Source organism: Elephantulus edwardii, unplaced genomic scaffold (assembly GCF_000299155.1).
Source record: "Elephantulus edwardii isolate Elephantulus edwardi_28Jun2011 unplaced genomic scaffold, EleEdw1.0 scaffold00342, whole genome shotgun sequence".
NCBI lineage: Eukaryota > Metazoa > Chordata > Mammalia > Macroscelidea > Macroscelididae > Elephantulus > Elephantulus edwardii.
Window position 1 is genome coordinate 1,691,409 of NW_006400092.1, and position 15,328 is coordinate 1,706,736.

At 37.2% G+C, this 15,328-nt stretch overlaps 1 protein-coding gene across 1 annotated transcript in view; it reads right to left on the bottom strand.

Moving 5' to 3' along the window:
- The window catches only part of A2ML1 (alpha-2-macroglobulin-like 1), a 141,139-nt gene that overhangs the window by 342 nt on the left and 125,469 nt on the right, over positions 1 to 15,328 (bottom strand). Inside the window, exon 36 of the mRNA XM_006901763.1 lies at positions 20 to 299. Coding sequence (XP_006901825.1) covers positions 20 to 299 — 280 coding nt within the window. The remainder of the gene's footprint in view (positions 1 to 19; positions 300 to 15,328) is intronic.

The window sequence follows — 15,328 nt, forward strand, 5'->3', positions numbered from 1 at the left end:
CCCTCCCCTCGGCCCTCACCTCCTCCTCCCTCCCGCGCGTCCCTCGTTTCCTGCCGGAGCCCGTTGCCATGGCGACGCCGCTCCCGGGCCTCTGCGCTCTAGGCCCCGGGGTTTTTTCCTCTCTCGCTCTGTCTCCTCTTTTTTCCCCTTCTTTCTCTCCGAGTTCGGCTCGCCCGTGGGAGGGACGAAGTTGAGGTAGTGCTGGCCTCTAGTGGGGAACTCACCTCCTTCTGAGAACAGAGCGATGGGAGAAGGGAGGGAAGTGACGTGAAAAGGGAAAAAGATCTTTTCGAGAGCTCCTGGGAATGAGGGATAGCAAGAAAGGATCAAAGGGGCCAACAGGCAGAGAGGTAGAAAAAAAGCAGAGCAACGACCCTAAAGAAACGAAATACTGGGAAAGGAAATCAAGTACAGGAAGATTGAAAGTGAAAGAGCGCCAGAGAGAACAACAAAGATTGAGGGAAAGGAGAGTGAATATTGTTTGTGTTTCTTCACTGCAGCTCCAAGAAGGCGGGAACGAATGCTACACAGAAGCAAGACATGACATTAATTTAAAAGCAGACTTATATAACGTTGCTTTGAATAACAGGTCTATAATGTCAGTGGTGTTTTATGTTCTTAAGTTTACATATGCATTTCAAGGAGAGGGCGACAAAAACAAGGAAAAGAGGCAAGAGTGTAAAGAGCTGTGTAGAACAATGGACCTCTGAGAAGACTACATTTGATGACAGTAGCCTCTCAATTTTATGCAGTCATTAAACAGTTAATAAATATGCATAAAGCAGCTACTATGTTCCAGACATACTTTGGGGAGCTTGAGACACATAAAGTGCACAAAACAAAAATAACTGCTCATTCACCTTTACAGAAGTGGGCGGAGATGCTTTGTGGCTTAATATCTAGGGTTCATGTTTTTCTCTTGCTGTCATAGCCAAATAACTTTTACTTAATTCCTTACCATAAAACTGTTCCAACCAGGTATTTTCTCTTTCAACCTGCTCTCCCTTGTCTTTTAAAAGCCAGTGTATTGATTTGTTCATAGAGGGGGAAGGATTAGACGTGTTCTCTTTGTTTTATAATTTAGCTTTGCCTAGATTTACATTAAGAGTGTTTGGACTCCAAGCTCTTAATCTGCAGTAGCCAAATTTATGTCAGAAAAATCTCTGCCATACTTCTAAGAACCAGTCAGACGAGTATGTTAGGGAAGAAACCTGAGGACAGCCAAAGGATTAGAAGATCCAAGACAAAGGGTTTGGGGAGGTGAAAGGCTGTGTTACTAGGCCATGGATGATAGGTTTTTGGCTAGGAATGAATGGAAAAGATCTGGCAAGGAGAACTAATGGTAAAAGCTAGGTAAAGCATTTGAATGTGTGTTTGCCATCGGATCAATTCTGATTCATAACAACCCTGCATGAGGAGTAGAACTGCCTGCCCCTTAAGGTTTCCTAGGATGACATCTTTATGGGAGCAAATCACCATTTCTCTTTCAAAAAGTTTTGTAGTGAATTTTATCTACCAGCCTTTTGGTTAACAGCTAACTTCATACTTGTACCAGAAAGTCTCCTTAAAGCATTGTTTGTCAGAACGAACCCATAGCCGACCCTCCAGTGGGTTTTCAGAGGCAGTAAATCATATGGGAAAAGAATGTTCATCTTTCTCACATCCATCTTTCTAATGGATTCAAAACTCATGCATGGCTTTGGGTTGGCAGCGCAACTCTTTACCCCTAAGCCACAAGAGAGCTCTCTTCTTAAAATCTTAGCTCTTTAATTCAAACCTGGATTATTGGTATGTGAAAGAGTTTAAAGCTTTCTCTAGGTAGGCTTATACATGGATATATTGCATCTACTCTAAACAATTTAACATCAGTGAAAAATGCCTACAAATAATTCTCTGGTTATGTGCCATTTGGCCAAAAAGCATTGCTCATTTGCTTTGATGGGAACATTATCCCACTTAGATGTTTAAAGAAGGTCTGACCTTCCCTCCCTCCCCTTCCCAGGAAAGGGAATCCATATATCAAGGTATGCACTAGTTTTCCAATAGCCTGTGAAACGTGAGTACCTGAAGAGTATAGTTAAATCAACTGCATTAGATAACAATGGAACAAACTCTCCACAACTAACATACATGCTTTCCCTTTAAAGATATCTTGTACTTCCAGGGCCACTAGTCCCTACATCTGCTAATAGTTAAACACGCTAGATAAAGAATAAGATAGTAAAGCTGTGTAATTTTGTTGAATATCTGATATGAATCTGGCCTAAGATTAAATGTGGAAAAAAACCTGACAATTCATATAGCATGCCATATTGATTATGGGACAAAGGTTAAATTTTCATATGTAAAGGAATTTTTTCTCAAGCTCCATTCTCTCTAAAACACATTTGTCTTCCAAGGTCTAAGCAATTTTCCCTAAGAAAAATTCAACATAAAAAGAAAAAGTATCAGAAAAAGAAGACAGAGAAGTGCGCAAAGTATACAAAGAACAAAAGTGAGCACTATCACAGACACAGTTCTGCGTTAATCTACAAGGGGTAAAATAAAAAGGAAAAGGCTTCATCAACAAAGAGAAGTACTAGGAAAATGTCCATCAATTTTTACAAAGTCATTTTCTTAGAATAATCAGCTTATAAACAGGAACTGACATGCTTATCTCAGCCCAAACAGAATACATCAGCGTATGATCTCTGAAGTATTCTCAACTGACTTTTAAATTTTTTTTTTAAATTTTTTTTTTTTTTTGGCTAAACACTCTCATTTCCATTTAATGATTCTGCTGAAACTAGCCTTTTCTTTTTCAAACCAAACAGTTCTTCTGAATGGTGGCCAGGTAATTCCTTTGTTCTGCATAACACTGAAGGTCATTAGCCTAAATATGTGAAAAGGAAATGCATTCAAGGCAGTAAGTCAAAACCAAATCTTCCCTGCCGCAAACTTATCTAAATAAGGAAAGATCAGGATTTGAAAGGAAGTCAACCGGATAGCAGTGACTAAAGCAAAACAAGGTAGGCTAATATAATTTTGCAAGTCAATTGAACATTGAATAAGCATTCTTCAAGCTTCTCTAAGCCCAGCTCTGTGGAAATGAATTGTGAAGGAAAAGATAGCCTTACCCTAAAAGCATTAAATATAACTGGAATGGCTCTCTCTGTAAGTAATCCATAAGTATGAACATGTGATCACATTTTTATGTAACCATGGACGAAATGAATTGGGGAAAAAAAGAAAGCGAAATCTTTGTTCTAATGACGAACCTTGGATGTGAACCACCAAACACTCCCCACCCCCATCCCAAAATCCATGTGTCAGTTTCAGGTCTAGGTGAGTAAATGAAGAGGAGATTAAGAAGATTTTCAGAGTTTTGGATTTTTAAAGCAAGAAAACAAATTTAAAATTATTCAAGCCACTAAATATACAATAGAGAAAAATGGAAGCTTAAGAGAAAAATGGCAAAAGAGGGACACTTTATGATCAATAAACACCAAATACAAAATGTTTAGTATTGGTTAACTAAATTAACAAGAGCCCTTCTCTAAACTATGTAAAAAATATGAACAAAATTTATTTTGTTTTATTCTTTGCTGTCAAGTAGAAACCAACCCATAGGTGACCCTCCAGTGGGTTTTCAGAAGCAATAGATCATTGAAGAGGAGATTGCTTATCCTTTTCCTACGGAGTACCTGGTGGATGTGAACTACTTAATTTAGCGATTCCAGCATAGCTTCTTACCACTGGGCCACCAGGGGTGTGTGTGTGTGTGTGTGTGTGTGTGTGTGTGTGTGTGTGTGTGTGTTTTATTTGAAGGTATACTTGTCATTCCTCCACTCATTCCCATGATTATCTCTTTCTTCAAAAGCACAAGTTTAAAATTACCATATTGATTGTTGTTGTTATATGCATTTTAACCATTGTCAGCCTCAAAAGATATACAAGTATGTTATCACACCCTTGAGTAGCATAAAAATAATGTAGGCTTCACCATTTTTCAGAGTTGTCATATGATTGAAACACCTTCTCTTAGCTTTCTTTCTCAGGTTTTCTTTCTGTGAAATGGGGCTAATATTTCCATAGAGGAATTGTTATGGAATGTTGAGTTGGAAACCACTCAGCTGAGCCTCCAGTGGGTTTTCAGAGGCTATAAATCAGGTGGGAGGAGACTGCCCATTTTTCTCCCACAGAGCAGCTGGTGAATTCTACCTCCTGCCTTTGGATTGGCAACGCAACTCCTTATCTACCAGGTTACCAGAGCTCTCTTATCATAGTGAAGTTGTTGGAAATAAATGAGGTGTTTATAAAATATAAAGTAAGTGAGATAGTCTTTCTTTTAATAAGCTGATTGAGTTTGCCATCAGATATATCTAAACCACTCCTTATTTAGCCCACATCACTTAATTATCCCAGGGAAGTCTTGTGGCCTAGTGGTAAGGAGTTGCACTGTTAACCCAAATATATGTGGTTCAAATCTACCTGCTGCTTTATGAAAGAAAGATGGGCAGTTTCTTCCAACACACTTTATTATCCCACAATTTAGTCAATAAATCCCATTAATTCACTACCATTTTCTATGAAGAGAATATATTTCTCCTTGTGTGATTTATCTCTTTCGAACTTTAAGTGAGTCTTCTATTCCAAGATTTGGGTCACAATATCATGTTAAGACTAAGAAGGAAACTAAATTGACACAACCCCAGTAGGAGGAAGGAGGAGGATGGAAGAGCAAGCCCATTGTTGCTGTCACTGTGTCAATCCATGTTCTTGAAGGTCTTCCTCTTTTCTGCTGAACTTTTGCTTTTCTCAGCATGATGTCTCTTTCTAAGGACTGGCACCTCCTGACAACACATAAAGAATAGAGCAAGACTTTGAACTGCTGAGGTAGCTATGAATTGGAGTGGACTGAACTTTGCCTAATAACAGCAATATCTAGGTTAGCCCAATAGAATCACAATAGTCCGGGGAGCTCTGCTGGCCTAGTGGCAAGGAGCTGCAACTACAATCTCAGAGGTGCACGGTTCGAATCCACCAGATGCTCCGGTAAAGGAGGGACAATCTCCTCCTGTACCAGTCATATTTGATTTGATGGTACCTCACACAAAAATAATAAAATAAAATAAAATAAAAATCACAATGATCCTTAATGGTAGTAGTAGTAGTAAGAGGGAGAAGAGACTGATTAAGAATCACCGAAAGAGATGTACTCAACCTGCCATTGCTGACTTTCAAGATAAAAGTGGACTTAAGGAATGAAGTTAAACTTCATATACTAGAAAAGAAAAGAAAAAGAAACTGGGTCCATGTTAGTCCTGTGAGATGCACTAGCAAACTTCTCACTGAAGAATTATTATTGTTGTTAGGCACCATTAAGTCAGGCAACCCTATGCAACAAAATCACAAAACACTGCCTGGTCTTACCATCCTCACAAACACTGCTGTGCTTAAGCCCTTTGGTAGCCACTGTACATTCTATCTTGTTAAGGATCTTCCTTTTTATTTTTATTTTTTTCAGTGACCCTATGAACAAGCATGATCCTTTTCTCCAGAGATAACACACTTAATGTATGTAAGACAAAGTCACATCATCCTTAACGCCAAAGAATATTTTTACTACACTTCTACGACGATAGATTTGTTTGATCTTTTGACAATCCATGATATATTCAATATTCTTTGTCAACACCACAAATGAATAGCATCAATTCTCCTTCAGACTTCCTTATGTATTGTCTAACTTTCACAAATATAAGAAACTCTTAGCTGACCCTCCATTGGGTTTCAAAGGCTGTAAATCCCTGGGGAAAATATTACCCATATTTCTTTCATGACCCACTTAGTGGTCAAATCAAATCGTCAGAGAGGCGGGTTTTTGGAGTTAGCCATGAATCTCTTTATGGATTACGCCATCAGAATTCCACATACATTAGAGACAATTGAAAATACATGGCTTGGGTCAAGTGTACCTTACAACTAAAGTGACTTTAAAGAAGTATTTAGCAGCAGATTTGTCCCATGCAAATTTATAAGAAGGAGAAAATAAATATATACTATCTTTAGCCACAAAGTAATTTGTGATCTCAGCAATAGAAAATAATACAAAAAGCAATAGTTAAACCTGGGCCTTCTCTGTTGCTTAAAGTCCATCTGATTATTAATTTCACTACTCTTTGTTTTCCAGCAACAAGGAATCTCTTATAGTGCAAGCTTGAACCAATCAATCAATAAATGTCCAGGGATTAAGAGGTAGCTTTTCAAGTTTGCAAAATGATAATAAAGTGTAATTTTGTAAAAGGTAGAATCATAACTTTTATCATAGATATAAAATGGTCAGGTGGTAAAAATTTAATACAACTTGTTAAGAAAGGTATCAGTCAGATACTGAATTCTGTTAAAAATACATTTAAGGAGCTAGGCATTTTAATAAAATATTAGAGAGAGATTGCTGGGGTAGACATAAAATTGGTTAATGTCTAGTAGAACTATGAATCATAGCCTTCAGGTTTCGTTTTTATCAATAGCAGAACAAAATCTGTTTGCTTCAACGAGTTCATTTCTATCCCTACAGAGTTAAAAAATAGCCTACTTTTCATAAGAAGTCTGTCAGAGATACAAACTTAATACTGAATAGACAAAATAGGTTACTAGGTGTCACTTCTATTTCCAACTTCCAAGTCCTTTTTCCTGACAACTATAAATCTGACCAAAGAAATTATTAGTGTTACTGAGTAAGGGAGAATAAATTTCTTTATCAGCATTCACAACCTGAATTATAGCTTTCAGGTTCTCTGTATATATTGATGGCAGATCACCAACTACTGTGGTAATCTTCCATTTTCTTGGGTTCTTTCCTCATAGAAAAATGTCATTCTAAGAGAGCTCTGGTGGCCTAGTGTCAAAACGCTGCACTGCAATCCCAGAGGCATGTGGTTCGAATCCACCAGATGCTGTGCTGGAGAAGGAGGGGCAATCTCCTCCTGTACCAGTCAGATCAGATTTTACTATAGTACACACACACACACTAAATAATAAAATAAAATTTAAAAAAAAGAAAGAAAAATGCCATTCTAGTTGTGTTGATCTAAAACTTGGGAGTATGACTCTTTGCTTTAGTTCACACTGTTAAACAGTTGCAGTTAAGTTGATACCTATTATCTTGATTAATAACGTGTCAGAGGTGAACTGTGCTCCAAAGTTTTCAAAGGCTAGGTTTTCAGAAGTAGGTAGTCAGTCCTTTCTTCCAAGGCACTTCTGGGTGATCTCAAATCTCCAACCTTTCAGTCTGTAGCCAAGAGTGTAAAGGATTCACACCTGCATCACCTCCTATTTGTGTGTGTTGCCATTCCAACTCATACCAACTCTGTAAGTCAAAGTAGAACTGCCTCTTATAGAGTTTGTTATAGGCTATAATCTTTGTAAGAACACACCGCCATGTCATTCTTTTTTGGACCCACTGATGAGTTTGAGCCCCCAAACTTTCAGTTGATAGTAAAATGCTTAGCCATTGCTTTCCTACAGCTCCTTAGAACTTAGCCTAAAATTCAAATAATCTAAATAAAAATTTCTTACTTTTTCTTACTGCTTTATGGTCATTTTTTAAAAAGTAATTTTTATTTTATATTGGCCTGGGCGATGAATTAATCTGTTTACAAACAGGAATAATAAAGAGAGTCCAGAAATTTGAGGACCTGTAAGATTGAAAGATACAAATGCATAGAGAAGCTTTTGAGTAGCAGAGGTCAATTCAATTGCACCTTTGTGTCAAAGACCAAAGAAATCAAGGTATAGTGTTTTAACTGGATTTCTAGATGCTCTGAATCCATTACCATTAAGTAATGTAATGTACAATAGAAGAAAATACTGCCTTGTCCTGTGCACCCTCACAATCATTGCTATTGTTAAGCCCATTGTTGTGACCACTGTGTTAGTCCATCTGAAGGTCTTCCTTATCACTGACTCTCTACCTAGCATGATGTCCTTTTCCAAGGATTGGCCTTTGCTGATAACATGTCCAAAATATAAGACAAAGTCTTATCATCCTTGCTTCTAACGAACATTATAGCTGCACTTCATCCATGACAGATTTGTTTGTTCTTATGGCAGCCCATGAAATAGTCAACATTCTTCACCAAGATCACAATTCAAAAGGATCAATTTTTCTTCAGTCTTTGTTATTCACTGTCCAGCTTTCAAATCATATCAGGCAACAGAAATACCCTGGTTGGATCAGGCACACTTTAGTGACAACTTTGCCCTTTGCACTTTAAAGAGGTCTTTGGCAGCAGACTTATCTGATGTGCAGTATGTTCTTTGACTTCTTGACTGGTGTTTCCATGAACATTCTGGATCCAAGTAAAGTGAAACACTCAACAACTTCATTCTCTTCTCCTTTTATTATTGTGTTGTTTACTGGCTCAATTGTAAAGATTTTTATTTTATTTATGTTGAGGTATAATCTATACGAAAGGCTATTTAGTCTTTAAGGATCTTTAATCATAAATGCTTCAAGACTTCTTTGCTTTCTGAAAGCAAGATTGTGCCATTTGCAAATAAAAAATTGTTAGTGAGTCTTCCTTCAATATTTTTTGCTATGTTCTTCTTCATGAAATCCAGCTTCTCAGTATTTACTCAGCATTGAACTTGAATAAATATAGTGAAAAGATACAGCCCTGACATATGCTTATTCTGGTTTTAAAGCTCATAGTATCCCTTTGTTCTACTGGAGTGCTTCTTGATCTATAGACAGGTTCCACATGAGCACAATGAAGTGTTCTGCAATTTCCATTCTTTATGTCATCCATAATTTGTTATGATGCACACTATAAAATGCCTTTTCGTAGTCAATAAAGTACAGGTAAGCATCTTTTTTGTATTCTCTGCTTTTAGCCAAGACTCATTGATATGAGTTATAGCATACCCTCATTCCATGGTCTTTTGTGACTCCAGTTTGAATTCCTGGCAGATTCCTGGCAATATCCTGTTATAATCATTTCTTCAATTATGTTTAGCAATAAAGTTTTTTAATATATCACGCTATGTTATAATTTTGGCATTCATTGAATCACCCCTGGAATAGGCACAAATGCAGATCACTTCCAGTTGGTTGGTATGGTAACTATCTTTCAAATGGCCTAAACAAGTGAGCACCTCCATCACTGTGCATATTTGTTGAAATTTGTCAATTGATATTCTATAAATTTCTGAACCCTTGATTTTCACAAGGGAATTTTGGTGGCATGGTCGTTAGAGAGTTTTGCTCCTAGCCCAAAGCTGGTGACTCCCAGCTTGGTTTAAATCCACCGGCAGATACTTTGGAGAAAGACAGACAATCTCTCCTGAAATTTATAGTCTTGGAAAACCAGACAGAAGGTCAACAATGAGCTGGTTCCTACTTTATGGCAATGGGATTGAGTATTTGGGAGTGTTTTCTTTTTTGCAATGCTTTCAAGTATAGCTTAGACTGACACTTGATCATATGCTCTCTCCTAAAATGTCTATATGTCGATTAGTTCATTTTACCACAGACTCTGATATTTCTTCTATCCTCTCTTGGCCTTTTCTACATCATTCACTATTTTCTCCATAGAATCCTTTACTATCACAAAAGGAACTTTGAGCTTTTCTTCCATTTTTCCAGCTTTAGAAATACCAACAGTATTTCTTTACTTTCCCCCCCTAACTCCAGGTCTTTCTGTATTTCATTATTATATTTATTTTGTCTCCTTGAGTCACCCTTGAAATCTTTTTCAGCACTCTTACTCATTTATTCCCTTCACTTTAGCTTCCCTACGTTCTAAATTTCAGAGTGTCTTCCAATATCTATTATGGTCTTTTTATTTGATGGCAGCAACACACAAGCCATCACAGTATGGTAGGGAGAGGGGTTGTCACACTAATTATTAAAACTTCAGAATGTATTGATACATTATTATTCTTTCAAATAGATTAAATGGCTTAAGATTTTGCTCTCCAATGTGCTCGCTTCGGCAACACATATCCTAAAATTGGAATGATACAGAGAAGATTAGCATGTCCCCTGCGCAAGGATGACACGCAACTTCGTGAAGCATTCCATATTTTTAAAGAAAAGAAAGAAAAATATTTTGCTCTGCAAGCAAGCTTCTTGCTGTTGTTGTTATGAGCTGTCAAGTCACCTGTGACTCAGGTGTCCTGAGCCAATTTCACTGACTCCAACACTCCCACCCCCATTGCCCTAGTTATTGTGTCAATCCATCTCATCCAAGGTCTTCCTCTCCTGCGCTATCCCTCTGCCCTTTCAAGCATGATGTCCTTCTCCAAGAACCATCCCCTCCTGGCCATGTGCCCAAAGTATGTGAGATAGAGCTTCAAAATCCTAACCTCTAAGGGGAAACTTGGTTTCACCCTCTCTGAGGCAGACCTATTTGTTTTCTTGGTGATCCATGGTATGTTCAAGACTTTCCTCCAGCACCACAACTTGCAGGCATCTATTCTTCTTCTGTCTTCCGTAGTCATTATCCAGCTCTCTGATGTACAGCAAGTAATTGCAAAGACCAGGGCCTGGATCAGGCGCACCTTAGCCTCTAGACTGACATCTTTGCTTCTCAGGACTCTGGAAAGTTTCCTGACAGCAGATTTATCAAATGTTTGATTTCCTGACTGCTGGTAGGTAACAAGAATGTTGATTATGGAGCTGAGCAAGATGTAACTGTTAACAAACTCAATCTCTTCTTCATCCATCATAGTGCTGCCAATTTGCCTAGTGGTGAGAATCTTTGTCTTCTTGATGTTGAGCTTTTATCCATATTGAAGACTACTGTCCTTGATCTTCTGCAGCAAGTGCTTTAAATCCACCTCAGTTTCAGCAAGCAATGTTACGTAATCTGTCAGGCAAGTTTAAGAGGTCAAATTATCCATATTTAGGTTGAGTAAGAGATTATCTTGAGAGAATGATATGTGTACCTATTAACACATAAGAGTAAAATAGTTAAACTAGTTTATTTATGCTTATTTTATCTGATATAAAATAGATAGGAAGTTGCTCACAAAGTCTTGAGACTGTGAAACTAGACTAAGAAATTTGTGTTTATATAAAAGTCCTCCATTGGGTATCTGAGGCCGTAAATCTTTATAGGATCAGACTGTTCATCTTTTTCCCACAAAGCAACTGATGGATTTGAAACACTGGCTTTCTGATAAATAGAATTTGTAAAGCACTGCACTACCAAATTTATTTAATCATATGTGAACAATGAAAAACAATTTCTTTTAGTCACTCCAACTCTTAGCAACAGTCTATAGAACAGGGTCCATTCCAAATTCCAATTAATAGATATTTACAGCCATTTCTTCTGATTTTTTTTTTAGTGACTTCCCATCTGAACTCTCCCTCTAATACTATAACTACCAGTGTTCCTCTATTCTTTATAAGGTTGAATGTAAGAAAACGGGAATTTGTCAAAAATTAAATGGAACACATGAAGATTGAAAATCTAGGCATTAGTGAACTGAGATGGACCGGCATGGGTCACTTGGAATCAGACAATCATATGATCTATTATGCTGAGAATTACCAATTGAAGAACAATGGTGTTGCATTTTTTTTAAAAAAAATTAAAATTTGATAAAGTAAAAAAGGCAATTTTAAGATCTATTCTAAAGTACAATCTTGCAAGTGATAGATCTTGAAATCAGCAACCAAATCTCTGTGCTATCAAGGCTTTTTGGGAATCAGGCAAAAAGCCTCAAACGCACTGCTGTCAAATTGTTTCACTTTATCTCAAACTCATTGCTGTCAATTTAGAATTTATGCAGCTGACTCTCCATGGAATTTCCTGAGTTGCAAATCACAAGGGGGGAGACTGCCCATCTTTCTTCCACAGAATTGCTGATGGATTTGAATCTCCAGAGTCACAGCATAATTCACTACAGAGTACACTACTACTGTTGTTATTGTTAAGTGCCATCCAGTTGAGTACAACTTTTATAGCAAATTTATGAACAAGAGATCTGAACCCTTTCCTCATCATTTCTGATACACTTGAGTTTATTATTGCAGTCAATCCTCCTCTTTCACTGAACCTCTGCCATTCCAAGCATGATGTCCCTTTCCAAGGAATAGCCTCTCTTAGCATCATGCCCACAGTATGGAGACAAAACTTCACCATTCTTGCCTCCAAAGAGCAATCTGGCTGCACTTTTTTTCCGAGACATACCTATTTGTTCTTTTGGCGGGCCATAGAATTCTCAATACTCTTCTCCAACACCACAGCTCCAAGGCATTAATTATTTCATTATTCAGCTCTCAGATGCATAGCAAGTGACTGAAAAGAACATGGCATGAATAGAGTGCACCATAGTTTTCCAATTGTCCTCATTACTTCTCAGGAATTTGGAGAGATCTCTGACAGCAGACTTGCCCAACGAAATCTGTCTCTTGATCTCCTGAATACTGGTACCAAGGGTGTAACTGTAGATCCAAGTCAATAAAATTATTGACAATTTCATTTTTTCTCTCCATCTATCATGATGTTGCTTATTAATCTAGTGATAACAATTTTTCTTCTTAATCTTGAGATGAAATCCATATTGAAGGCTTTGATCTTCTGCACTTCAAGCATTTCAAGTTCTCTTCGCTTTCAGTAAACAAGATTATGTCATCTGCAGAATGCAAGTTGTTGATGAGTTTTCCTTGAATCCTGATTCCAAATTCTTCTTCATAGAGTCCAGCATCTCAAATTATTTGCTCAGAATAAAGGTGGACTAACTAAGGAGAATGAATGCAGCCCTGACACACACTATTCCTGGTTTTTAAACCATTCAATGTTTCCTTACTCTGTAAGAGACAACAGCTTCTTGGCATAGGTTCCAAATGAGCTTGAATATATATCACCATTGTGTTGTTATGTGCAGTTGAGTCAGTTATGGCTTATAGAAACCTTATGAACAATGACACTGAACCTTGCCTTGTCCTAAGCCAACTTCACCATCTCTGACCTCATTGTCACTATCACTGTGTAAATCCATTTTATCCAGGATTTTCCTTTCTTGCACTGACCTTCTACCCTTCCAAGAATGATGTCCTTTTCTGAGACTGGACCCTCCTGACAACATGCTGAAAATATGTGAGACAGAGTTTTAAAATCCTTACCTACAAGGAGCAACCTGGTTTCATGTTCTCTAGGACAGATCTATTTGTTCTCTTTACAGTCTATGGTATGTTTAATACTCCAGTACCACAACCCAAAGGCATTAATTCTTCTGTCATCCTAGTCATTGTCAAGGTCTCAGATGCATAGCAAGCAACTGAGAAGATCATGGCTTGGATTAGGTACATCTTAGTCTTTACATTGACATCATTGCTCTTTAGCACTCTGGAAAAGTCCTTGAGAGCAGATTTTTCCAGTGCAACTCATCTTTTGATTTCCTGATTATTGGTACCAAGAAGTTGTTGATTGTGCATCTTTTTTCCAGTTATTATGATGCTACCTGTTGGCCCAGTAGTGAGAATTTTTGTTTTCCTGATTTTGAGAGAGATGCAATCCATTTTGTTGGCTGTAATCTTTGATCTTCTGCAGCTAGTGCCTCAAGTCCTCCTCAATTTTTTGCAGACAGTCTTATCTGTACAACACAAGTTGTTGATGAGCCTTCCTCCAATCTTGATGCTATGTTCTTCTTCAAAAAAACCAGCTTCTCAAATAATCTGTTGAATTTATAGTTTGAAAAGGTATGTAGAAAAGATACATCTTTGACACACTCTCTTGATTTTCAACCATTCCTTGTCCCCTTGCTTTGTCAGACAAGGGCTTCCTGGTCTAGGTATAGATTTTAGATGAATACAATAAAATGTTTTGGGGTTCCATTCTTTCACATTGTTAGCCACAATTTGGTATGATTCACACAATCAAATAAAATAAATGCATTTGTATAGTCAATAACACAGAAATAAACATTCTCTAGTACTCTCTACTTTCAACTAAGAAAGCTCTTTACATTATGCTCTTTACAATATTATTACATTATTATTTCATTAAGATACTTTTCTTTGTCTTCATAAGCTTCCCCTTGTCATCTTTTGTTCAACTCTAACTTCATCATTTCTTTTCTTTGTTTTGATTTCTCTGCATTCTAGTGCAATATTCAGTCACCTCTGATATTCTTCTTGGTCTTTTTTCTCTCTTTTTGTAATGACCTTTTACTATCTTCATGGATGACATCGGTAATATTGTCCCACACTCATCTGGTCTTCGTTCATTAGTGTTCAATGACTTGGACTTACTATTGAGATAGTTTTTACATGAAGTGGGGTAGACTCAGGGTCATATTTTGTTTCTTGTGGATTTGTGGTTTTGGTTTTTTGTTTTGTTTTAGCTTCAATTTGAACTTGCACATGAGTAGTTGATAGTCTGTTCCACAATCAGCACTAGGTTTGGTTTTCAAAGCTGATAGTGAGTTTCTCCAGTGATTCTTTCTACATTGAATTTTTACACTGAATCAGATGTAATAAATCTGAGTCCCATGTAGTACGTCAGATGAAGACTGTCTGTATAGCCAGCATTTGTATTTTTTACAAAAGGTATTTACAGTGAATAAACAATTGATTATACACATTTCTATCATTCTGTCTCCAGCCTCATTTCTATAACCAAGTCCATAGTTTCCAACTACTGGCTCTTCTTTCTTGTTCCCAACTTTCACATTCCAGTCACCAATTTTTATCAAGGAATCTTTGTGGCATGTTCAATCTATTTCAAAATGCAAAAGTTGGTAAAAATCTTCCATTTCTTCCTCTTTGCCTTTATTCGTTGGTGTGCATATTTGAATCATAGTGGTTTTAATGGATCTTCCATGTATGTGTATGGATAATATTCTGTCACAATATTGTACTTCAGAATGGTTCTAGAAAAAAAAGCAATGGTTCTAGAAATGGTTTGACTATGACTGCAATCTGTTATTCTTCACTTTTTTCATTCCTAATATAGTAGAGCATATAATTGTCTGATTCAAAGTGGCCAATGCTAGTGCATATATGCTAGCTAATGCCTAGTATGCTAATCTTTATACATTTCTTTTTTTTAACATGTCCAATTTTCCTACCTTTGTACTTTGTACATTACACATTCTAGTTAATAAGTGGATGTTTGCAACTATTCCTCCTTATTTTATTGTCTCCTAGTTTGAGGACTCACCCTCCATTGCTACATCTAATTGTCTAAGTGTGCTCTATTGTTCATAGGGTTTTCTAAGACCTGTTATGTCAGAGGTGGATGACCAATCTTTCATCCTACTCTGACTTAATCTGAGAGTTCTGACAGACGAGTGTTGTAACCCAAAGAGCAGATGACAAACAAATATATAT